Source organism: Anarhichas minor, unplaced genomic scaffold, assembly GCF_050575085.1.
Source record: "Anarhichas minor isolate MPS153535 unplaced genomic scaffold, ASM5057508v1 ptg000030l, whole genome shotgun sequence".
Classification (NCBI taxonomy): Eukaryota; Metazoa; Chordata; class Actinopteri; order Perciformes; family Anarhichadidae; genus Anarhichas; species Anarhichas minor.
In genome coordinates, this window is record NW_027466476.1 from 7,854,871 (window position 1) to 7,878,245 (window position 23,375).

At 40.2% G+C, this 23,375-nt stretch overlaps 2 protein-coding genes across 3 annotated transcripts; one reads left to right on the forward strand and one right to left on the reverse strand.

The window, feature by feature from the left end:
- Positions 1-244: 244 nt before the first annotated feature.
- gldc (glycine dehydrogenase (decarboxylating)) lies at positions 245-23,361 on the reverse strand. Of its 2 annotated transcripts, XM_076105120.1 has the most exons (26): positions 21,808-23,361; positions 16,434-16,974; positions 16,185-16,263; positions 13,144-13,279; positions 12,667-12,831; positions 12,355-12,432; positions 11,975-12,122; positions 11,311-11,507; positions 11,071-11,167; positions 10,810-10,915; positions 10,513-10,652; positions 10,028-10,108; positions 9,788-9,885; positions 9,070-9,154; positions 8,933-8,974; positions 8,547-8,689; positions 8,002-8,077; positions 5,870-5,995; positions 4,931-5,080; positions 4,046-4,158; positions 3,698-3,839; positions 2,975-3,086; positions 2,746-2,841; positions 2,389-2,561; positions 2,218-2,298; positions 245-1,247 (listed from the first exon to the last, which is right to left on the reverse strand). In XM_076105120.1, the coding sequence occupies exons 2-26, from the start codon at positions 16,719-16,721 to the stop codon at positions 1,107-1,109; spliced, it is 3,093 nt and encodes a 1,030-aa protein (XP_075961235.1). In that variant the 5' UTR covers positions 16,722-16,974; positions 21,808-23,361; the 3' UTR covers positions 245-1,106. The 2 variants fall into 2 exon arrangements, with proteins under 2 accessions (XP_075961235.1, XP_075961234.1); XM_076105119.1 differs by lacking the exon at positions 21,808-23,361 and having other exon boundaries at positions 16,434-17,137.
- On the forward strand, positions 20,958-23,175 carry mboat4 (membrane bound O-acyltransferase domain containing 4). The gene is made up of 3 exons (XM_076105011.1): positions 20,958-21,178; positions 21,810-22,034; positions 22,230-23,175. Exons 1-3 carry the CDS (start codon positions 21,057-21,059, stop codon positions 23,173-23,175), a joined length of 1,293 nt encoding a protein of 430 aa, XP_075961126.1. The 5' UTR covers positions 20,958-21,056.
- Positions 23,362-23,375: the final 14 nt, after the last annotated feature.

Sequence of the window (23,375 nt, forward strand, 5' to 3'; positions counted from 1 at the left end):
AAAAGAAATATCTAGAAAAGGATTTGTTTTTCCAAAAAGGTTCAATTTAATTTGAGATGAAAGACCTGATAAAGACAAGTCCCAGTCCTTCCCCGAGTCCCTGAATTGCTTTTCTACCGGTTGTGATCCACTTTGTCAGTCACCACTAGGTGGGAGTGTTGACTAGAAAGATCATTTAAACCCGTCTTGCAGTTCAGTTCCCCTTTAGTGCGTCTGACTCGTCTTCACACAAACATGTCCACACTTAAAGACAAAAATGTTTAATACAGAATTTTTGACAAAACAGTTTAGATTAGAAAATAATTAAAAGTTTAGACTAACCATCTACTTAGACAACAAAACACATTGAAACATTTTTTATACAACAAATGAATATTAACAGCCTACAATTAAAAACCTCTATGTTCAGTCAGACTACTTGATAAAAAGGGAATGTCAAGGCAGCTATTTTACACAACAGAATTGAGGCACCAAGGCACCAATTGTATTTATAGATGTTGGGAGTCTAGTAATTGAAAAAATGTACTCAACCTAAAATACAGTATTTCAGAGGTGTTTTACGTAGCGGTGTAAAAGAGTGCACCTATTTTGCGACCTGGAAAAGCAAAACTTGCACCTTTGGTCCATTGGAACAGTTTGAGTTGGAGGGAAACCAGTGACCTCCGTAAATTATCAGAGATAAAGCCCTGTCCCATTGTCCACCTCTCCGACTTTGACCCTCATTTGAAAGGAGTCTGCTAGGGCTCAGGGCTGCTACACTGTGAAATGGTTAAGTGCTTGAGAGCTCTCTTGTAGACTTTTGGCTCCGATTGAGGGAATTAAACACAATTCTTAGGGCACTAAGACAGGGATGTCAAGGGCAAGTCTGAAATCATCAGAGCTGGAAGAAAACAACAGTGGCAAAGAATATCTTCTTTTTTTCCCCTATTGAGAGTCTGACAGTATTGATTTGTTACTTTACCTAATTTGATTAAACATCCTATAATAATAGAGTCCAATTATTCTGAGATCGTTTATCCTGTTCTCACATTTTCACTGAGCAAACAAGTAAAGTCCGTGAGATTTTAGAGCTGGGAGTGACATTGGGACTGGACCACAGGGAGCATCTACGAGGAGGCTCTCTTCTCCTCGTACGGAGACTCGTAGGCCTCCATGGGCGGGCAGGTGCACACGAGGTTCTGGTCACCGTAGATGTCGTCGATCCTGGAGATGCTCGGCCAGAATTTGGTCTCGGGCCTAATGAAGGGCTGTAAAGGGAGGATAAATGTGACAATAAAGTAAACCAAAATCTAATCAGTTCATCTTTCAAATTCCAGTAGTCGTTTGTGCAAAATTCTGAAGATATTCCTTCCATTTGTTACACAGATTTGGTGCAGGATTTTACTATTTTTGACCATTCGTGATTGATATAAAAACAGTCAAAAATGCCTCCAAAATACCACATTGAGACACCAGGGCCCTGAGGAACACCATCGAAAACTACAATGAAATGGTTATTTTGGGGACATGAATACAATTGGGCTCATTGGATCCACAAGAGTCTATCTAAATAAAAAAAATATATAGTAAAGTCATGAAATCTAGATTTCAATATCAAACTAATCTTAACATTTTTTTTTTTAAATAAGTGAGAAGTGAAGGTGAATGTCTGCTTGCCGCAAAATCAGTTGTTCATCTGGACCCTACATTTTAAAAACCTATCGGCAGACAGAAGAGTGATTTTTATGGAGTGGAGAATTGGATTCTGAAAAAAAAAAAATAGTCTCCGATGTAGTCTACATTAAAAAAAACGTAACTCAAAATGTGTATTAATTTATGGCTGGAGCACACCGAGCGTGTGAATTGTATGCGTCTCTGTTGTAGTGGAGGCAGAAATCTCAGACATGGATTTTTCAAAACGTGTGCAAATAGTAAAAGTGTCTGCATGACCACATAAATATTAGTATACATTTTATGTGTGAAATTGCTGCAGTTACAGATGTAATTGTAGGTCAGCTGAATAAACTCATAAAATTAGAGTTGCAGCAGTCATTAAGACATTTCTTCAAAAAACGTTTTTGCAGCCTTCTGCAGATTTTGAGGAATAAAACGCAATTCTTACTTCTGACCACTAGATGGCAATACAGAAAAAGACTGTCTCATCTTGAACACCTTTAGCACTACAGAAAAGTTGTAGCCGGGATTGCGTAATGAAGTCAGAGGGATGAGGACACTCACCAAGGGGAAAGCAGCGTGCTCCCTGGAGTAGGGCCTGTCCCAGTTGGAGGATGCGATGCAGGCCAGAGAGTGAGGAGCCATCTGCAAATGCACATGAGGAGCTTTGTATTAGCTGCTGTAAAAGGCATATTTCCACCTCGTACAAATGGACTAATCAAGCCATTCGGGTACCTTGAGCGGGTTGATGCGGGAGTCCATCCTTCCCTCCTCGATGTCTGCGATCTCCTGTCGGATACCAAGCAGGGCGTCGCAGTACCGGTCCATCTCAGCCTTGTCCTCAGACTCTGTGGGTTCGATCATGAGGGTACCAGCCACCGGCCACGACATGGTGGGTGCATGGAAACCTGGACGCCAGCACAAAAAAAACAAAATCAGAAACGGCTTCTATTGCAGCTATGATAAACCAATAAAATCTTATTTTAAATGTTTGTGTACAGTATTTGATTTTAAGAAAACGTAGGATCCTGTATATTCAATATCTAGAAAAAGACACTTAAGGAGGAATGTACTGTATATAATTTAACGTACCATAATCTTGCAGCCTCTTGGCCACGTCGACAGCTTCAATATTAGCAGTCTTCTTGAATGGCCTCACATCCAGAATGAACTCGTGGGCTACAAAACCTGTTCAGACCAACACGAGAACATCAAGCAAAGCATTTTTAAATTTGACATAAGCTTTTTTCTGTTTTGTCTTTGGAAATGTAGAGAGTACATCAACATACATTGATAGAAATGAATGCTTTCTCAGCCGTACCTTTCCTGCCTCTGTAGAGGACCTTATAGTGACCTTCCAGCCTCTTGGCCATGTAGTTGGCATTGAGGATGGCCACTTCTGTAGCGTGAAGAAGTCCTTTAGATCCCATCATCTAAAACACAGAAACGATATTAGCAGCGATATTGGAAAACCTCCACTGGACATAGTGAGGACAATTTATGTAAGGAACATTCTTCCTGAAAAACCCTGATAAAATGTCATGACAACACTAACTCAGCTACACACACACACCATCCAGACATTCCTTCTCAAGCAGTTTATGTGACTCTGACATGAAACTCACATGACAGCCAGGGAACTTTAACAACACTTGTGTGTAATAACATGTGAAGAAATGAGGTTTACGTGCCTGAAAATGTTTGTTATAGTAAATAATTAAGAAAAAAAAAAAAGAGCAGTTTCCCTTGACTATAATAAACGTCAAGATTTGTGTCAAAAGAATTTGTACAAGTTAAGATGCGTTGTCGGATGCATTCTGCTCTGAATTCAGACTACAGGTTGCTGCACCGTTTGGATGAGACACATCTCTAGCATTTCTTTATGCTGCCAAATCTTTCTCCATCCTGCTCTGCTTTTGCTTCAGAATTTTACTAAATACTTTCGTACGTCTTGTGTCCTCCATGCTCTCTGGTATCAAAGGTTGTGAAACATGTCATGCCGTCCTCGCAAGATAACACAATACAATTGATTAGCTGCGCTGACCTTGATGTAAGCCCAGGAGATCGGCAGGATGGCGCTGGAGCCCCAGGGGGCGGCGCTGATGGTGCCCAGCGAGCTGCTGGCGTCGACCGAATCCATGGGAACCACAGGGTGGCTCGGCAGGAAGGGGGCGAGGTGGGCCTTCCTGATGAAGACAAGAGCAACAGAATGTCATGAGGACACAGTCCTTCTCAAAGTGATACAAATGTTGCTATTTATGTTAGTGCTTTTACAGAATAAACATACAGCTGTGTGCATATATAATGTCTCCATCAGGGTTACAGTACATTTAGCACACTAGCATAAATACAACGCATCTAATCTGGCTCATAATCTCCCATTCTGACTTACACTCCAATTGGCCCCATGCCAGGTCCTCCTCCACCGTGAGGAATACAGAAGGTTTTGTGCAGGTTGAGATGAGACACATCAGAGCCATAATCTCCAGGACGACACAGACCAACCTGGAAAACAGCGAAAGGAAGGAAAATCGTCACCATTTCTACTTTTACCAAAGTTTGCCAACATTTAGCTATTGGTCATTTTACACCATAAACACTGACAGATTAGAGTAAAGAATGCCTAACCTTGACTTCACAGATACTATATAGGCAAACACGTCAAATCCAAGCTCATCCAGGAAAATGAGTGTAAAAGAGACGACAATCTAAATCAACAGATAATCTAAACTAGATAAGGGCATTACATAGTTTAAGATCTCTCACATGAAAGCAAGTAAGGAATATTTTAGCTGTAACTTTACAAAGCATTTAGAATTCTAATGAAAAAGAAAAATGACATGTATAGCATGAGTATTAAGTGTCTTGCATAACTCATTGTTCTAGGCCCCTTGAGTTAATAATACCACAAAAAACACATCAAGTAACCTTATTGAGAATCATTTGAATATCTTAAGTAACTCCAGATTCCTCCTTAATTTAATCTGCCCCGATATTTAGGAGTCACGTGACTGGGTATTACCAGTAAAAGAACACAATGTATTATAAAAGTCAGTGGGGACAGGGTCTGTAAGTCTGTCAGTGATTTGTGGAGGTGTTCTTGGCATAAAACCCATCACCTGTATATCATAGAGAACAAAGGTTAACTATTTACAGCACGATAACACGCATCTATAAACCTTTATCCTATTAGCCTTCAGTTTCCACAAGTAACTGTTCACTTTCGAACAGAAACATTATGTTTTCACGTTACGCTGCAGTTTCCTCTCTCTCTCACCTGGGCGTTCATGTTGGCGCCATCCAGGTACACCTGGCCTCCGTTCTTGTGAATAAGATCACATACGTCACCGATCTGTTCCTCAAACACACCAAAGGTGGAAGGGTAGGTGACCATCATGGCTGCCAGACTCTCCTTGTGTTTATCCACCTGGAAGAGAGGGCAGGATTCACAAGACAACAACATAATTATTAATAAACAATTGGGTGTTGCGGGAACCGATCACATTTGACTCGGGACTTCCGAGCTGTGATAAATTTATCACATAAATACCTCTCGGTCATTTGTGTGTGTGTATATATATATATATATATATATATATATATATATATATATATATATATATATATATATATATATATATATATATATATATATATATATATATATATATATATATATATATATATATATATATATATATATATATATATATATATATATATATATATATATATATATATATATATATATTTTATTTTATTTTATTTTATTTTTTTTACTTTAATTCAAAGCTGCTATGGTCTTTTCTGAACTCTCAGAGATAGTGAACAGTCCAACGCTAAAGATTGCACAACCATAACCGTGGATTTAAAATTGTATCCTGGCCAGCAGTTACTCTACTCATGAAGAGCTTCTCCAGCAATTTAGCACGACACTATTCAAGTTAAGATGGGTGACTCATAAAAGACAAGGAGCAGTGCCTGGGATATCCAGACTTTTTCATAATGTGATTTGTTTTTAGAGCTAGACCCATATAAGTGACACTCTTTAGCATCCACATCTTTCAAACATGGCTCGTTTCTTTCTCTTGAAGATTTGAAGTCTCAACCTAAGATAACTTTGGTGATATCATCACGCTTATGACATTCTCAGACTTGACAATGGTCCTTATACAGCAGCTTTGATCCTCATGTGTGAAAACTGTCCGGCTCTCACCAGCGCCTTCAGGTGTGCCAGGTCGATGTTGCCGTCCTTGTCCACCTCCACCACCTGAACCTTCATGCCAGCCATCTGAGCGCTCGCCGGGTTGGTGCCGTGGGCTGACTTGGGGATCAGACAAACCTGGAGGTGAAAGGAAGAAATATTAATGTAGCAGGACAAGACAGCTGTGACACATTTGTAGCCTGGAGGTAAATTGTCTTATTATTCAGTGTGTGTAGAAATAACTTTTTGACTAATGATATTTCAGTATCTATATTTATGACTGCAGGAGGACCTCTCATTATCCAAGATCAGCAGACCATAACGCCTTCATATTATTACAAGAGATGAGGATTCATATAATTCATCTCCTTGAGTCTAACAATACTGCTTTGAACAGAAAGGAGACCTAAAGAAGTCATGAAGAGCCAGTGTCTAGTATTTATTAAGGTCAAACCACCACTTGCCAACTGTTATACAGAAGAATAAATTCTGAAAAAATAACTTATTTATACAAAAAGAGCAGGACTATTAAGTCTGTGTTGGTAGAGGCTGTAACCTTCTATCTGGCCAACACCCACCACTGCCACCAATGTGTAACCTGCCTGCAGGTCACTAATTGATTTTATTCCTTATTAGGGCGACGCTTTTGCAACTCGCACAAGGAAACTGGGTCACTAAGACCTGTGGGTCGGGCAAAACTGACTAATGAATGACCGAGAATACACTGCAGAGCATGACACGCCAGTGACTTGCAGTTCTCAAAGTCTTAAAAACTCCAAATATGGAACCTTGAAAGCAGGTAGCCTATAGTGGGATCAGAGCGTTTTCAGCCCCTTTGTTTGCACACGGTTGTTAGTTTGGACCTTGACTGTTTCAAGGGATCAGGCCACTATCTAAGATGTACTCCTGAGGGAATCTTTTTAAAAGAAACAAAAAGGACGATTTACAGTACAGGAAAAATACTTAAATCAGCCATTCTTTAATCTGTGGGGGGGGGGGGGGGGGGGGGGGACTTTGTCCTTGAGCTACTGCCAATCAGCAAGTCAGGATACTGAAGGAATTCCTAACCAGAATACCTGAAACACTTTATTCTGAGATGTGAAAATGACCTGTTGTAACCTGGGAGCAATAAAACGGTCAGTAAGTCAGACTGGTAGGCCTTACGCTCTGTGGCTTATGTACTCCATTGACCAATGTCAGCATTATCAAAAGGAACTACTAGAGATAAACCAATCTTAGATATCAGCACTGTTGCTACGGTAAGAATTACAGCACGTCTAAGAATAGCAATAACATTATTGCTTTGCTTTTAGAAACACTTTAATCTTATTGAAAAACAGGGAAGTTAAAGTCATATTTGAGCATTTTGGGAAATATTTGCTTTTTTACTAAGAGTTAGATGATTAGACTGTGCATCAAAAGTGACGCTACATTCATCAGATGGTCATCTTAGGATAAAGACTGTCCAATGGTAACAAAACCCTCCTCCCACCATAAATAACTTGTTTATTAGTGAGCTTTAGAGGTCTAAAAACATACCAAGTGATTGCTTGTTTGTCATTTTACTGTGTTTTCTGTACAGATCAAAGAGGTTGTAGTTTTCACTGTGGGTTATGGGTGAGACTATTTCTCGGATGGAGGCAGTGACTTGTAACCTGCTGCTGGCTGGCTGTATGCGTTTCATAAGAGTATGGTGTATTGTAGGAGTATCCACGCACATCCAATCCAAAGTGGGCAGATGCAGAACTGCTCCCGTCTGATGAAGAGCAGTTTTTGCTCAAGATGTCCCCTACTCTGCAGAGCATGAGCTTTTCATTGGTTTAATTCAGTGTTATGTATCATCTCATCAATCCTTACCGAGGAAGCAAATAAGTGCATTTCCCTAAATGTCAAACTATTCCTTTCAGTACATTTTCTCTAAATTGCTGTGGGACACTGCATATGGCTTTGATCATAACATTCCTCTGTATCGTTTGTTTGTAGTGCAGATAATCTGGAAACTGAGGCTTAAATATCTTAAAAATCCAATTTGTGTTAAGCCGCAGAATCAGATGAGACCCTTAACTGTCATTTAATCCTATTAACTTCCACACTAATTCACACAGGTGTTTCGGTATGACAGTGTAATTAGGCACCACACTTACAGTTCTCGCGCTCTCTCCCTTCGAGTTCAGGTAGGCTTTTATGGCAGCCAGCCCAGCGTATTCGCCCTGAGCACCACTGGAAGACAAGGCAAACACACCCTGTGGTTATGTACTGCACCTACACACACCCACCCACATCCTTGCCTCAGCACAGTTCAAAGACCAGTCTACTGACATTACCAAAAGGGGAGAGAAAGATGAAAAGCTGGCTGCATGACAACTCTCCAGTGTTCCGTTCATAAACCTTCTCCTGCTGATAAAGTGGTGATAGAAAGCATTCGACTACTGGATACTGACTAAAGTCTAAAACCAACTACAAAGTCCCAGACACAAAGGGAAACTCTTGGAGCGTTTTCCACAGAAAATGTTTTAAATGTGTTAAATAAGCAGCTGAAAGGCTGTGGGAAATTCAAATTAAGCATTACTTTATTTATGTGAACTAAGAACAATAAGGTTTCAGAGCTAGACATCAGGGAGTGATGCTTGATGAGTTAGTGTGCTGGTATATGCAGATATAGGCTGCAACATAAAGAGGTGAGTCTTACCTGTTTGGCTGGAAGGAGATACGGTCATAGCCCGTCACTTCACAGAGGTCCTTCTCCAGCTGTCTAAAGAGAATCTGGTAGCCATCAGCCTGATCCAGAGGCACGAAGGGGTGGATGTTGGCAAACTCCCTCCAGGTGATTGGCTAAAGAAGAGAGAGAACAGCAGTGAGTGGGAAAGATTGCAACTTTCCAAAACAACTTCAGGTTGAGCTCGACAGTTCATTCCATGGAAAAATGGCCTTCCTCAGTGGACAGAGTTGCGCAGATGATTTTGTGGTTTACATACTTTGGTCACATGACAACAAATAAACATGTCATGAGAACTTCCTGACAAACTAACTTCATGGTAGCTTTGAAGATATCTTATTTGTTCTTAAATGACTCACCATGAGCTCCGAAGAGCTGTTCAGCTTCATGGTGCAGGAGCCCTAAAGAAGAAAACATTTTACCATCACACAACTTTAACTTGTGAATTTGAATTGTTTGCTAATCTAAATGTTTTAGTAAATCAGGTTGTACCAACCAGTGGTATCATGCTGTGCACCAGGGAAATGTCCTTGTTCTCCAGGCGCTTCATGTATCGCACAATGTTGGTCTCGGAGTGATAGCTAATGATTAACCAGGAAGAAAGGATTAGGATTAACTGATTTCAGATTGAGCACAATTAAGTGACGGAAAAAAAGACTTGGTCAAATATCCTACAAACACACTTAGTAAGCAGACTACTTAATACTTTTGCAAGTATGTCACAATGATCATGTCAAAGATTAAATGGAGGATTTCTAATACATTGATACCAGTCGGTCTTTATGGCACTAATAAAAGATAGCAGCTCCAGATTTAGCAGCCAAGATAGATGCCCTTGTTACCACTGAGGCCAATTTCTACTGCAGAAATATATGTTTTTGGACTGTTAGTCATACTCTTCAGTATGCGACATGATACACAATCAAACCATGAACTCTAATCCCATTATCAAGTGCAGCAGGGCTTCCTATCAGACAATTAGTACTACAAAGTCTGAGCACCACATTTTTGTCAGTTATGTAATGTGGTGCTGTCACGTCAGGGGGCAAGTGCAACTGTGTTTGACGCCAGGCGATCAATGTGGAAAATCAGGTATTTATGGCCCAACATGTCATAAAGACATAAAAGGTGCATCATGTTTGTGCAATTCGTTGTCATTGATATAGTGCTACATTATGTGCTTTAGTGCTGCAATTTAACCTGCGAATACCAACCTGTTAAAGACCTGGTGCGTCAGGTACTTGCTCGTCCTCTTGAAAGGACTTCCCATGATCCCCTTTACTCGCTCACCCATCTTCTCAGCAATCAACTCCTGCAAATTGAGCATTTCAAATGAGAAAGGAAGTGGAGTTTTATGTTAAAGCTACTTCTATAAATAACAATCACTATGAAACCTGATAACTACTTTTAAATAACAGATGAAATCTAAATGAGTGAATAACAAATCAACGTACTGCTGAAGATTCACAACCAAAGACCCAGAGCAAGTCATCCAAGTCCCTCTCAGTCACCATCTCATCCAGCGAGACACCCAGCTGTTGACAGAGACGGTTTAAGACAAAGTTGTTACATGTTTAACAGCATGCGTTTGATCTTAAAGCCTCCATCTTATATCGTATGTTCATCTGGCATTGAGTGACTGAAGTAAGTAAATGCAGTATAATTCAGTTAAATAAACAGCGTGTGTCAACATGTTGGGGGAGGACGTCTAATAACCGAGGAGGCTTGAGAGATCTGAACTTGAACATGATTTAGACCAAGCATATTAAAGTTAGAAATCATTGAAAAAACTTCATCTCAATATGAATGATAGGTTTACCAAAGCACTCAATAGCCTATATTGGGAGTTTCTATTAGTAAAGAGTTGTCTGACTTGTTGACCATTTCAGAATTTAAAAAAAAAAAAAAAAAAGGTTGAGTTAGTATATGATCTCCTTACTACTCCGTCAGTGTAAACCCTCAGGTTTATCTCCCTCTGCACAGCTCTTTCAAGGATGTCTTTGGCTGCCACGCTACAGTTGATCTTTAGAGTATCGAAGAACATCTCACTGTGCAGACGATGTCCTGCTCTCTTCAGACCTGAAACAAAGTGTGCAATGGAAAAATAACATTTAGCACATTCTTTAAAAGCATAAATAACTGAATAAATGTTTGTTTATCTATAATGTAAGTGAGAACTGGTGCCGCAGTAATAAAAGCTTGAATTCAAGCTTGAAATATTAACACACAAATGTACCTTCAGCAAGGATCAGAGCAGCATTGTGTGTCCTCTCAGCAATGTGTTTGAGTCCCTGAGGACCATGATACAGTGCAAACATAGCAGCCATGTTGGCCAGCAGTGCCTAGGAGTCAGAGGTTGAACAAAAGGGATGTTTTCGTTTTTTTTAAACATTTAATTACCCCAAAAAATAGCACATTTAGAAAAAATTTAAATTAAATCTACACTGACAGAAATTCTGAAATGATAAGAATGTACAAAATGTGAGCTTTCTTATACCTGTGCAGTGCAGATGTTGCTGGTTGCTTTGTCTCTGCGAATGTGCTGCTCTCTGGTCTGCAAAGCAAGTCGATAAACCTCCTTACCGGCGGCATCCCTGAAATGGTAGGTTGGTTTTAAACTGGGTTTTTTTTTGTTTTTTTTATCAGTTTCCTCCATTTGTTTTATTGTTTCTACAATTAATTTCATTCAGGAAATAAAATCTTAGTTCTACAATATTCTGACCGATGAGTGTCTCACCTGGTGACTCCAACCATTCTGCCAGGCATCATCCGGATCAGGTTGTCTTTAACGGCGAAGAAGGCGGCGTGGGGGCCACCGTAGCAGAGAGGAACCCCAAACCTCTGGGAGCTACCCAGTGCGATATCGACACCAAACTCCCCAGGAGGCCGCAGCACACAGAGGGCCAACAGATCTGTGGCACAGCAAGCCAGAGCCTTGACAGGAAGAGAACCAGAGGACAACCAAATCAATGGACGCAATTACCTTTTGGTCATTAAAAAGGCATCTATTCTGACTAATTTGTAGCAGGTGGTTTGCAGTCATGCCACATATACTTCAGAGATGAGCACTTCCTGTAAAACTACGATCCTACCAAATCATGATAGTGGTTTTATGCACAAACCACCCTTCCATTAAAGCTGTACAAAGCCAGCTCTTCAATGTAAATATACTATGGTGTCATCAGCATAGAACTTTAATTGAAGCTGCTGTAAAAAAGGGCAATCTAGGTGAACTGCATCACTACCTTGATAATGAAATTCAGATACGGACAAAGAGAAAGTTGCAAATCTGAGATTGTGTGCCTTTCTTTTGATATAAAGTAATCACAGACGTGCAGAGTCACCTGAAAGCGGCGGGTTTGTTACGAGTTAACTTGTTTTTGTGGTTAAAGCTCCCTTACCCCTCCCTGGTGCGCCCGGTCCACGAGGGCTGTGAAATCTTCCACCCTGCCATCAGTGTCTGGATACTGGAAGAGCACACCGCTCACGTCTTTCCCGCTGAAGTCCATCTCATGAGGAAGCTTCAGCACCGTCTTCACCCCGATATAGCTGCAACATGACAGTGAAAAATTAGAGGGGAACTAAGAAATATAGGTGTATACGATACATCCTCTCAAAAAGAAAAGCAGTGTGTAGGTTTTTTTTTGCATTTTAATACCATAAAAAGAATGTTTCACTAAAGAGTAGCTCAATAGTTATCAATGCAATGGTTTTGTTTTTCTTGTTCACTCAATTGATTTCTTTATATAGAGCTCATGCATTGATTGTGTGCAATACATACTTGGCTCTGGTCTGCACCACGGCAATGGTCTGGGGATGGCAGCGTGGGTCAATGTAGAAGGTTTGTTTTTTGTTCCGTCTGTGAGGAGTAAAAACAAATAACTGGTCACAATCACATGTTTTATGTATCGAAAATGTATGCGTTTGCTTAGTTTCTTCTTGTGGCCAAGATGCAACTTATTACTGAAGTGTAACAGTTATTATCTTAAATTCCTATCATTTGATTCCATCGCACAGCACAATAGGAGTAGTAGTAAAGATTGTTTTGTTTTTTTGACATCACTGCTCGTTGTTGTGATCAGCTTGTAAATACCTGTGGCAGAGCTGCATGGCCTCAGCAGCAGCCGTTCCCTCGTCGAGCAGGGAGGCATTGGCCATTTGCATGCCAGTGATGTCGCAGATCATAGTCTGGTAGTTGAGGAGCGACTCCAGGCGTCCTTGAGAGACCTCGGGCTGGTAGGGTGTGTACTGAGTCACCCTGAGGACAAGCAAGTTTGGACAAAAAGTTGGTGGTATTCAGGGTCCAAGGATGGCCCATTTGGATTTGCATGAAAGAATTTTGTTCAGCAGAACAAAGTATGCAGATTATGCAGGAGAGAAGCATTTCATCAGCTCTCACGAGTCCTATTAAGGACACGATGCTCTGCAGCACAGTAGATACGTTTTAAATGAGTAACCACACTTTAAGAATAAACATCATTAGGTTTCTGTGCGGAGAGGAAACAAGCTCCCTGCGCTTTCAGATTTCCATCAGGTTTCGTTTAAGCAAGGGTCACCTGAAGTCACTCACCAGCCTGAATTCTCCAGGAGATTACGCTGGATGGGCGGCGGTACCAAGCAGTTGTAGTAGCCCATGCCGATGTAGGACCTCCATACTTTGTTTTTTGATGCAATCTTCTGTAGATTGTCCAGAATTTCACTCTCACCTGTAAAATATGTCATTTGTGATTATATTAAAAAAAAAAAAAGAAAAAAAAAAAAATTGGGCATGACACTACATGATAGTGTTGAGGACGTTAAAAATAGAATCCAAAAAAAAAAAACAAGAGTGATTTCTCTATATATTTTTCTATGCTGCTCATAATACATACTGCTCATCGGCTCGCAATACTAGTAGATAGAAATATTGTGTTAAATGTAATTAAGTAAATTCCTGACGTATCTCTTCAAATTCATTGGATAAAACAAAAACAGACATTCCTCTCTGGTTATTTTATGTCTTAGCTTTTCTCAACGAAATATATGTTGTAATATAAAACATATACAATAGTACACGTTATCCATAATCACCCAACTGTACTATGGATGCACGTGAGCAAAACCACAAATACAAATTCTTCGACAAAGTAATTAGAAAAGACTGTTTCAGTACTACGGTATCGGGAACATTGATTAAATCACAAGCAGTCCCTGACCTTATGTTATCGTACCTAAAATGATCAAGAGTGGAGCGGGGAAAGTAGACTTTTAGGTTAGGAGAAAGAGAGCGTTAGGATATCTGCCAATATTGATTCCTGGTACTCGTTTGAGGAATCTCAGATAATATTGGTTTTAATGTAGGATTATACATAAAACAACTACGCCTTTTAAAAAGTTTGCATAAATAATAAAATGGTAAACAAGATGTGCCGCACCATGTGAAGAACAGCATCGAGTCTTTCATGCGAGGACCTGATTAGTTAACTAATAAAATAAAATAAAGACCAGTGTGGCATGCAGTCCATCAGAGCTGCCACACAGTAACCCTCCTACTGTACCTAAAATAATTAAAAATACATATTTTTCAGAGTAAAACTAAGAATATAATATCAGCAAAATATAACATGGACAAAAGCATGTTACAGTTGAACTTGGGATGAGAAAACAATGCCATATAAAGACTTTTTTTTTCAGCTCAGAAGCATCAAGAGACTGACTACACCCATGGTTTCTCTCTCTCGATGGCCAGTTATTTAGCCTCATTCCCGGTGCTCTAAGGAAGCGCTACCAATGCACAACCAGCCTCTGAGATTCCTCTGGCCTTCCTGGCTGCCTAGCAACTCCAAGGAATGGACAATACCGCCCGTCTGAACCGAGAGCCCCAACTACTCCTGTTTTTGCAGAAGAAAGACACGTCTAAGTCTTTGGTGGTGAGAGGGACTGTAGCCAGTATACGAGGGGATATTTACAGCTTCTTCTAAACGGTGCACAGTCTCAGTCTGGGGGTGGTGAATCAGCAAAATTCAGTACAAAAGAAAAATGTATAAATTGTGATAAAGGATTATCAGCAGGTTCAGGGTGAGCCGATAGTGTGTATTTTGTGTGTGCGAGTTTGTTTCAGTAGGGGAGGACTGCTTTCCCATGGTCCTGGACTTCTACAGGGCAGCAGAAAAGCCTGATTCAGAACCATCCAGGACCAGGAGGTCTATTGTTGGAGAGAGAATCCCTTGCTGGCTTTGCAAACTGAAGCCCTCCAAAGCTGAACAAGCAGAAAACCAGCACTGCCTCCAGTTTGTTCCTTCAGCATGGCTTGTTGCATTATCAAACCTGACTTTTTTTAAACAATCTTTCATAAGTGTTGGGTTTTCCAGTGGCTCTCTGGTGTTAAAGCCGACTGTTTCACGGAAATGATCTCAGACAAAACAAGCTATTTGTATATTTTTTTTTATGTTTGTACCCTAAACAGTAAATGAATGAATTGAGAAAACATTCAGCAGATTAACCGATAATGAAAGGAATTGTTAGTTGCAACACCTTTTTTACGTTACGCCTTTGCTTGCCATATTTGAAGAGTTTTGTGTCAATGGAACCGATTTCATTACATTGAAGACCAATTTGATTGTGTTAAATAAAATATTGCATATAGTTGGAATATCATGATATAAAAACACAAGAAAATATGTTCTCAATACTGCTGAGATGATGATTTCACCCATGCTGCCCACCCCATTGTATTCTTTTCATTTTGCACATCTGCATACATAACAGCCCCAGCTCAAGAAATTAACATAAGCCTCCCTCCAAGCTGATATTTGTAATTGTATTATTCTTGCAATAAGTCATCATATATTCATCTTTCACAACCGTTAGAAAAACTGCTGCTGTTACAGAGGAGTTATATCTGCTACTGAAGTCAATCTATTTCATTTCCTCGTTTCATTTACTGGAAATCCCCTCTGATAAAACAACCTAATTCCCCAGTCTCTATGTGTCCTTTTTGTCGTTTGCTTTGTTTATTTTAAGAAGAAATGACCCAAAACAAACTGGAAGACTGTGTGGTGATGAAATGCACACATTTTGAACAGGAGAAAAGAAAGAAAAAACACATCCCGGCAAATCCCCATGCAGAACATACCCAAGTCACCTTATTAGGAAGCCCTTCGGCTGTGATGTAATGTGAACGCTGTAACCAGATTGAACTGGACTTGGGGACTGGAGCTCAAGGCTAAACTTTACACTCCAGTTGCCATCCTATGAGCATCGGCTTCCCAACAGGAAATTGGTGCCGCTCGCCGAGTTTCGCAAAAACAACTCCAAATATGTTCAAAGGAAGACTTAACAGGGGAGAGCGGTCCACGGCAACACAATAGAGGGGCAACCTACATTCCAGCCACTCACTTGGCTTCATTTAACTGACGGTTTAATGTGCGAAAAAACCTCACTGTGCAAAACTAACTGGAGACGAGTGCGATAAATGCACCGTTTTTACGAGCTTTTTGATGATATTTAGCATTTTAAATCGGGTTTTGCACATTTAGGTCGAGGTTGATGTTGCAGCCTTTCGCCATTAGAATGTCACATAAAGATGTAATTATATCAATGATAAATACATGAAAATGAAGGTAAACTTACAGACTGGGTCATCCATTTTCATACTCCGCTGCATTCGGATTGAGGAGGGAACGGTGTCGTTCATCAACTGGTCGAGCGACTGTGGGGGAAACAAATATATGAAAAGCGTGCAAACATGGCTGTTAATGCAGAATAATATCAATATACTGCTCAAAACAAGTGACTTCATGCTGGAATTTGGCTTAATAAATCGGAAAAGCGTGTTTTGTGGCCAATTTAGTGGGGGACGAGTAGGCTGGTGAATCTTACCTCGACTCCCAGAGCATCCAGCATTTCTCTCTTCTCCCTCTCACCTGGGCCAATGTGCCTCTCTGCAAAATCATCATGTCTGGGTAATGTTCTCTCAATCTGTCTGGAGGAGACGGCCGCAGACGTCCTCAGGCCCCGGGCGGGTGTTAGTAAGGATGCGCCGCTGTTTCGGATCCTGCACTGAAGTTTCCAAACCACGCGGCTCTTGTCACTCAGATGCCTGCATGGTGCGCTGGGATTCACCGACTTGGCCAAGAAAATGCCCCAGGACTTGGCGCAGCTCTGCATCTCTAAATCACTTTGCAAGACAAGTCTGCAGAAACTAGTGAAGCCTTTTTTTTTTTTTTCTTCCTCCCCTCACACGGCAGAGTTTCCCCCCACTGAGACGGATGCGATCCCTGCAGGAGAGTCTGCCAACTCCTTCAAACTGCAGTTTATACAACTGCACCGTTGCACAAGAGCGGACCAATCAGAGCGGAGGTGCTGCGTGACGCAGTGACGAGCCCCGATCAAACAGCTGCTGAAGTTTCTCGCGTGCCCACTAACCAAGAAAAAATAAAAATAAAAGTATCACTCTTCAGATATTTTAAGAGCAAGTCACCTCAGTGATCATGTGCGTGGCCAAGAGGGGGAAACGCTGCAGGAGAAATGGGACAGTAACCTACACTATGGCACCCAAACCTTCTGGGCATTTACCCAATGGCCAATAAAGTGACAGGTTCATTCCTAAACGAAAACATACCTCATATCACACCACATGCTGTACAGAATGTGAAGCCCCTGGAGGCAAATGTGTGATTCATGATGTGAGGCTTTATAAATAATTTGAACTTGAGGTCGTTTTAATGTCATCATGAGGACAAACTGCTTGCTGACACGTCATGCAAACTATAGTTTTCATCTCTTCTTTCCATTCTTTAAAGGTGGAATGCTAAATATGAATTATGGTTTATTGCTTCATAACTGTGAATAAAAGGATCGAGTCCTCCAAAGTGCCCCCCAACAACTGCTGTTTACACCAGCCACTTGTAAACCTATCAGCCATAAACATGAAAGTCTGCAGGTCTACGAGAGGACACCTCAGAGATTAGGCCTTCTGATTGCACCTATGAAAGTTGAGCCACACTCAAGTTTTCAGGGAGGCATGTGTCTCAACATTGAAAGGTGAAGAGGGAACACAAATGCATCATCAGCTGCGCTGAAAAAAAACAAGCAAACACCATATATTTGGTTAATTCACACTTGCATAGTGCTGTTAATTCTGTACCCAGGACAAGGAGACACAAAAATCATTTCTCTAGAAGACATGGCTAAATTAAAAGCTGCATTGTTCCGTTTACATTGTTGTCTGTTCCCTGCATCGTGGTCTGCAATAACAGTTTCACTATATGTGAATGAAAACATACTCTGATAAGGGGTATTCATAATTTAAAAAGCAGCTTGCTTGTTAGATTCAGAAACCAGGTCAAGGCAGGATTACACTGTGAATGTGGCTGTCAGTGTTATGTTCAGCCATATCTTTTCCTTAAATTAACTATGTAATAAATAATTCAATTTAAGAAACAATCATGGTTAGGTGAGACACTGACAAAAGGTGTCTTTTCACACATGAGGTCTGATATCCAATAATGCAATACTGTTGCACTATAGCCATTCTTCCAGCTGATTCTGCTCAAAATGGCCTCTTGATTTCTAGCAATCTCTCGGACAGTAAAATGATTATTTTTCTAAACTCAGTCTGCCATAAAAGGGTTAAATACCACAGTGGCATATTGAGACAATTTGAGATTGTTGTAGCCTTAATCGAGTAGCAATTTGTTTTGTGGCAGCAGTTAAGCCATGAATTAAAACAACAGGGCGATGAGATACAGATGCATGAACTTAACAAGCATCATCTTCCGGATGCTGTTAGATATACTAATCCTTCAGTTTAAGTGTCGTATTTGAGGTTAATTTGGGCCACGGCATACTACATTAGATGAAACACACAATCCAAGCACTGAGTAAAAAGAAAGATAATAAAAACGGACATTGACTAAACTTGATACATCAGACTAGAAGGAAGGTCAGTATTAAGACATGCTCACGATGTGGCTCCATGATAGCAATGTCAAACAGTTGGTTACCACTTCAATCCAGACTCAAATATCTCAACAACTATTACATGGATTGATAATAAATTGTGAACATACCTTCTTGGTTACCAGAGGATGAAACGCAACAACTTTGGTGATCCTCTGACTTTTCCTCTAGCACCATCATGAGGTTCACATTTGTGGTTACACTTGTAACCACAGTGGTGATCCTCTGACTTTTCATGTATGTAGTCTCATTAACAGGTCAAAATTCTAATATGTTTTTTGAGTAAATACCTGCAAAACTAAAGACATTCCCATCTTCCCCAGCTGTACTTTGTGTTTAGTGCTAATTAGCAACTAGCATCTTTTGTCCAATTATAGCCTCACAATGCTGCTAGCATGACTGTTGACTCTTTTTATCTTATTTGACAAAATAACAGAGATTCCTCAAAATGCTTTCAATAAGACCTGCGTATCAACGTCTGTTATTAATTCAGTCATATATAATCTAAGAAAGTGTACGGTGTTGGTGTTTCTTCACTCAGCAGGGACACTGGATGACTCAGAGACCCAAAGCTGGACAGGCAACCTGACAAAAACAAAGTTGTTATTTTGTTCAGTCACACTTTCTCTTCCCAGAATTGGAAACTGCCATTTCCAGGAAACTATCTCCTCTGTGGGAGCATGCTCTGGCTGCCAGTAACTCAAGTCCTGGTTTACAGCTTCAAACTCCAGTTAGACACTAGGATCAAAACAAACAAGTTTATACTTCAAGAACATCAGACACGTTGGACTAGAAATCAGAAATCAATTTACATAACTTTGCCTAACTGGTCCGACCTGTTTACTTTTTATTGAATGCAGATCAAAACATCCTACTGCACCCTGCGGGTTTGGGTTAAATGAGATCAGACAACCTCAAGTTCAGTAGAGCAGGAACATCATTTGGCTAAAGACAGTTAAAGGCACAGTGTGCAGGATTTAGGGGGATCTCCAATTCAATTCAATATATTTTGTAACGCCCAACATCATAAATCACAAATTTGCCTCAGATGGCTTAACAATCTGTACACATACGACATCCTCTGTCCCGGGACCTCCCCCAAACTCCCCCAAACCTTTAATGGGGAGAAAAAAAGGGAAGAAACCTTAAGGAGAGCAACAGAGGAGGGATCCCTCTATCAGAATGGACAGAAGTGCAATAGATGTCAAGTGTAGACAATGAACAACATAACAGAGTTACAACACATTCAATGCATACGATGTAAATGATTCATCAAATGAGAGTAGTCTATTAGAGCGATCTATTAGCAGAAATTAAATTGAATAGCTCGGTTTTTATTAGTGTATAAACACCTAAAACTAAGAACTGTTATGTTTCATTTAAATATAATCTCATATCTAAATAGGGAGAAGTCCTCTTCCACCGAGTCTACAGCAGCCCAGAACAGATAGCCTTTCTACTTTTTATGTTATTGTAGGCCATCGTAGTTCCCCAACAGGTTTGGGGAAACGGCAATAACATGAGCAGCAGAGTGGAAAAACGCAAGCCGCTGTCTGACTTCCATTACTCCTTAAGTAATGTTGTTACGTTAAGGACGGCCATGGGGTGAGGGCTGGTCTGCAAACGCACTGCTAGATGCAACAAAATATACACACTGTGACTTTAATACTGCAAAAAGTAGAATAATGAATACTCGGTCAGCAGACTTTTAGGGAAAGTCGTCCAAAATATGCAAAATGTGTGGTGCCAAGAGTAAATTGTACGATGGTAATTATTTATAGGTAAAACCGGGTTAAAAAAAAGTACCTTTGTTCTTCATTTTCTTAATTCAACATTGTTGGATAAGTGAATTAAAGTGAAGGGGGTGTGGCTAAAACCCAGACACGATTAGAATAAATTATTATTACATTTGAATGTCTGTCTGCCATTAAAAAGCCGGCAGAGACAAACCAGTTTGTCGGTATGAAAATATAACCTCGGGTGTTAAATGTTTATTTTCTTTGGTCATAAGCTCACTCACAATTGTATCATTTCTCATTTTCACTCTTTATCTAATTGTTTTTCATGTTTCATACAAATAAACTGTTGCTTGTAATATTTGTAATTTTTTGAATCAGTTCCTATAATTTCTAACATTTAGTAAATCTTTCTTGAGACAGGATCCAATAAAAGCCTTAAATATGAAAATCTAAATATAGCTGAGTGAAATTACACACAGAGATTAAGATTGTGGGGCAGTTTGTGAGAAACTCAAACCAAACACAAAGGAAGAAGAGAGTGAAAACAGTTGCTATGTGTTTGATTTGGTTACTACAGTTGCTCAAATATGGACTGATAAAAAGCCTACGGATCAACAAACGGATTAGATATTATCAGTACTGTGTGAGAATGGTAAATAAAAGGGATTGCTTTAATGCAGGCCACAGGTGGAATGGTAGTCAGTCAGTCCAGGTAAAACAAGCATTTCCCCTCTTTAATAGGACAATCGGCAGCAAACGTCTGCTATCAGCAGCTTTGTTCTTCTCTCTGTGAGATTCAGATATGGGTTTGATGAGCTGCTTCTGGGAACGACATCAGTTTCTACTGTACCAATGTTTTTCACTTCCATTCGCATTTTTGTTTTTTTTCCTTGCTAAACGGGGATATCTGTCCTTGACATGCAGGTATGTAATTGAAAAATCGATGGATTTTTATTATACGCTAAACTAACTTTTCAAATAAATGTGTCACGTTATTGTTATTCCTGGAGCCTTATGCTCTTTATACTCTATACGCATTTGGATTTAAACGTGAGTAGGTTTGTGAAGTTGGATTTGTAAATCAAATGAAATGTAAAATAATCGGTTCAACCGGAACATAAGTCAACAGCAGGACCACAATATTCAACAGGGTATTCAATACTGCAGACATTTCTTTGATCTCATATTCATTTGTTAGCATTTTATTTATGATTGTATTTTTAACTTCTCCACTAAAGCAATTTGTTGTTGTTAAATGTTTTCTTTAAATAAATATATTTAACAAATATTAAATAAGTGCAACTAACAATCATTTTCATTATCAATTCATCTGCAGACCAGTTATGATTAATCTTTTGGCCTATAAAATATCAGAAAATGGTCATTACCATAAGATGTCTTGTATTGTCCCACTAACGGTCCAAAAGCCAATTATCTTCAGTTTATAATGATTTAAAACAGCAAATCCTCATATTGGAGAAGCTGCAACCAGCAAACTTTTGCCATTGTTGCTTAGAAAGTAGCCTAAACGTTGAATCAATAATTCCACCTACAGGTACGTGTTTGTTTGTTTTGGTGGATGCGTCCTGGCGGTCGTCACAATGGGCATCTACAGCTCGCTTCTCTTCACCTCCACCGTGGTCTTTATTCTGCTGGTGTGCTCTGTGGATCCCAGCTGTGTCCACGCCTGGGTGTTTGGTATCCAGATGTTGTGGCAGACTTTCTGGCACCTGCTTATTCAGTACAGGGAATACTACCTGCATGAGCCGGTCAGCATCAGGTACTAATCATAAATCAGCTCTTCGGTATATAAACTGACATATTCATGCTTTTGAACCCTCTGGATATAACATGAATGCAGACAGTTAAACATGCTTTGAACTCAAGTTGTTGAATGACATTTCGCTCTGTGCTCTGGGAAAGAAACCACATGAAATGCATACAAATATTTCAACATGAACTCCTCCACTTTCAGATTGTTTTGGGCAGTGTCCTCTTTGATGCTGCTCACTCAGAGAATCACCTCAGTGTCCATAGACCTGCAGGAGCAACGAGTTCGGCTAACACTCAATGCTTCATCCAAAAGGAAGGCTTGTGCGACGCTTCTCCCTCTTGTCAGCTACATCTTCAATTTCACCACACTGCTCGGAGGCCCTTTGTGCTCCTACAGACGATTTGTGTCCTTAATGGCGGGGATCAGCCTTAACCCTCCACCTAATCCACTGGGTTTGGTCTTCTTAAAACTGATGCAGGTGTTACTGCTGGAGTTGGGAAGGTACTGTCTTGTCCATTTTCTGAACACCTATGATCCCTCCAACTCAATCGCTCTCTATGGCATCCTGTGGGTTTTGGGTCTGGCGGGGACTTTGAGGATCCAATATTATTCTCACTGGAGGATCAGTGAATGCCTCAATAACGCAGCTGGGTTTGGCTTTTGGGTACATTCACCAGGAGACTCCCCAGACTGGAGCGGACTATCCGATGGAGATTTCTGGACCATCGAAGCGTCGAGCCGTATGTCAGAGTTTGCCCGTCGATGGAACGCCACAACAGCTTCATGGCTGCGTAGACTGGTGTATAAAAGGTGCAAACGTTTCCCGTTGTTCATGACTTTTAGTTTCTCACTGTGGTGGCATGGTTGTCATTTAGGTCACATTGTGGGAATTTTGACCTGGGCAGCAACGGTGAAGGCAGATTATCATATACACAGCTACCTGTACCCAAAAGTCTCGCCAATGTGGAGGAAAATATACACTTGTTTAAGCTGGATTAACACTCAGATGTGTGTTGCTTGTATCGTTACAGCAGTAGAATTAAGAAATATGTCTGGTTTGAGACTTTTGTCCATAACATACATAGGTCTGTTTCCCCTTTTTAACATAATTCTGCTCTTTATCTTATTAAAACTCAACACAGTTTAGTAATGTAATCCTGTGAACTACGACAGGCTTGTTCTGTCATTTAAATATATGAATGGACTTCATGTCGTCTTACTGTACTGTGTTTTGATGTTGTTGTTGTTGTTGTGCGGAAAAGCTGTTATTCACAGCGTAGCGATGGATAATCATATTCAATGTGTCATTTTGATATTGCCACTGAAATAAATAACACCCGGTCATGT

Coding starts and splice junctions, on each gene's coding strand:
- gldc (XM_076105120.1), bottom strand. CDS start 16,721: ATGCAGAGCTGCGCCAAGTCCTGGGGCATTTTCTTGGCCAAGTCGGTG. Junction 10,916..11,070: donor GCAACATCTGCACTGCACAG/GTATAAGAAAGC, acceptor TCTGACTCCTAG/GCACTGCTGGCCAACATGGC. Junction 8,690..8,932: donor ACAGCTCTTCGGAGCTCATG/GTGAGTCATTTA, acceptor TCTCTTCTTTAG/CCAATCACCTGGAGGGAGTT.
- mboat4 (XM_076105011.1), top strand. CDS start 21,057: ATGGGTTTGATGAGCTGCTTCTGGGAACGACATCAGTTTCTACTGTAC. Junction 21,179..21,809: donor TATCTGTCCTTGACATGCAG/GTATGTAATTGA, acceptor TTCCACCTACAG/GTACGTGTTTGTTTGTTTTG. Junction 22,035..22,229: donor CATGAGCCGGTCAGCATCAG/GTACTAATCATA, acceptor CTCCACTTTCAG/ATTGTTTTGGGCAGTGTCCT.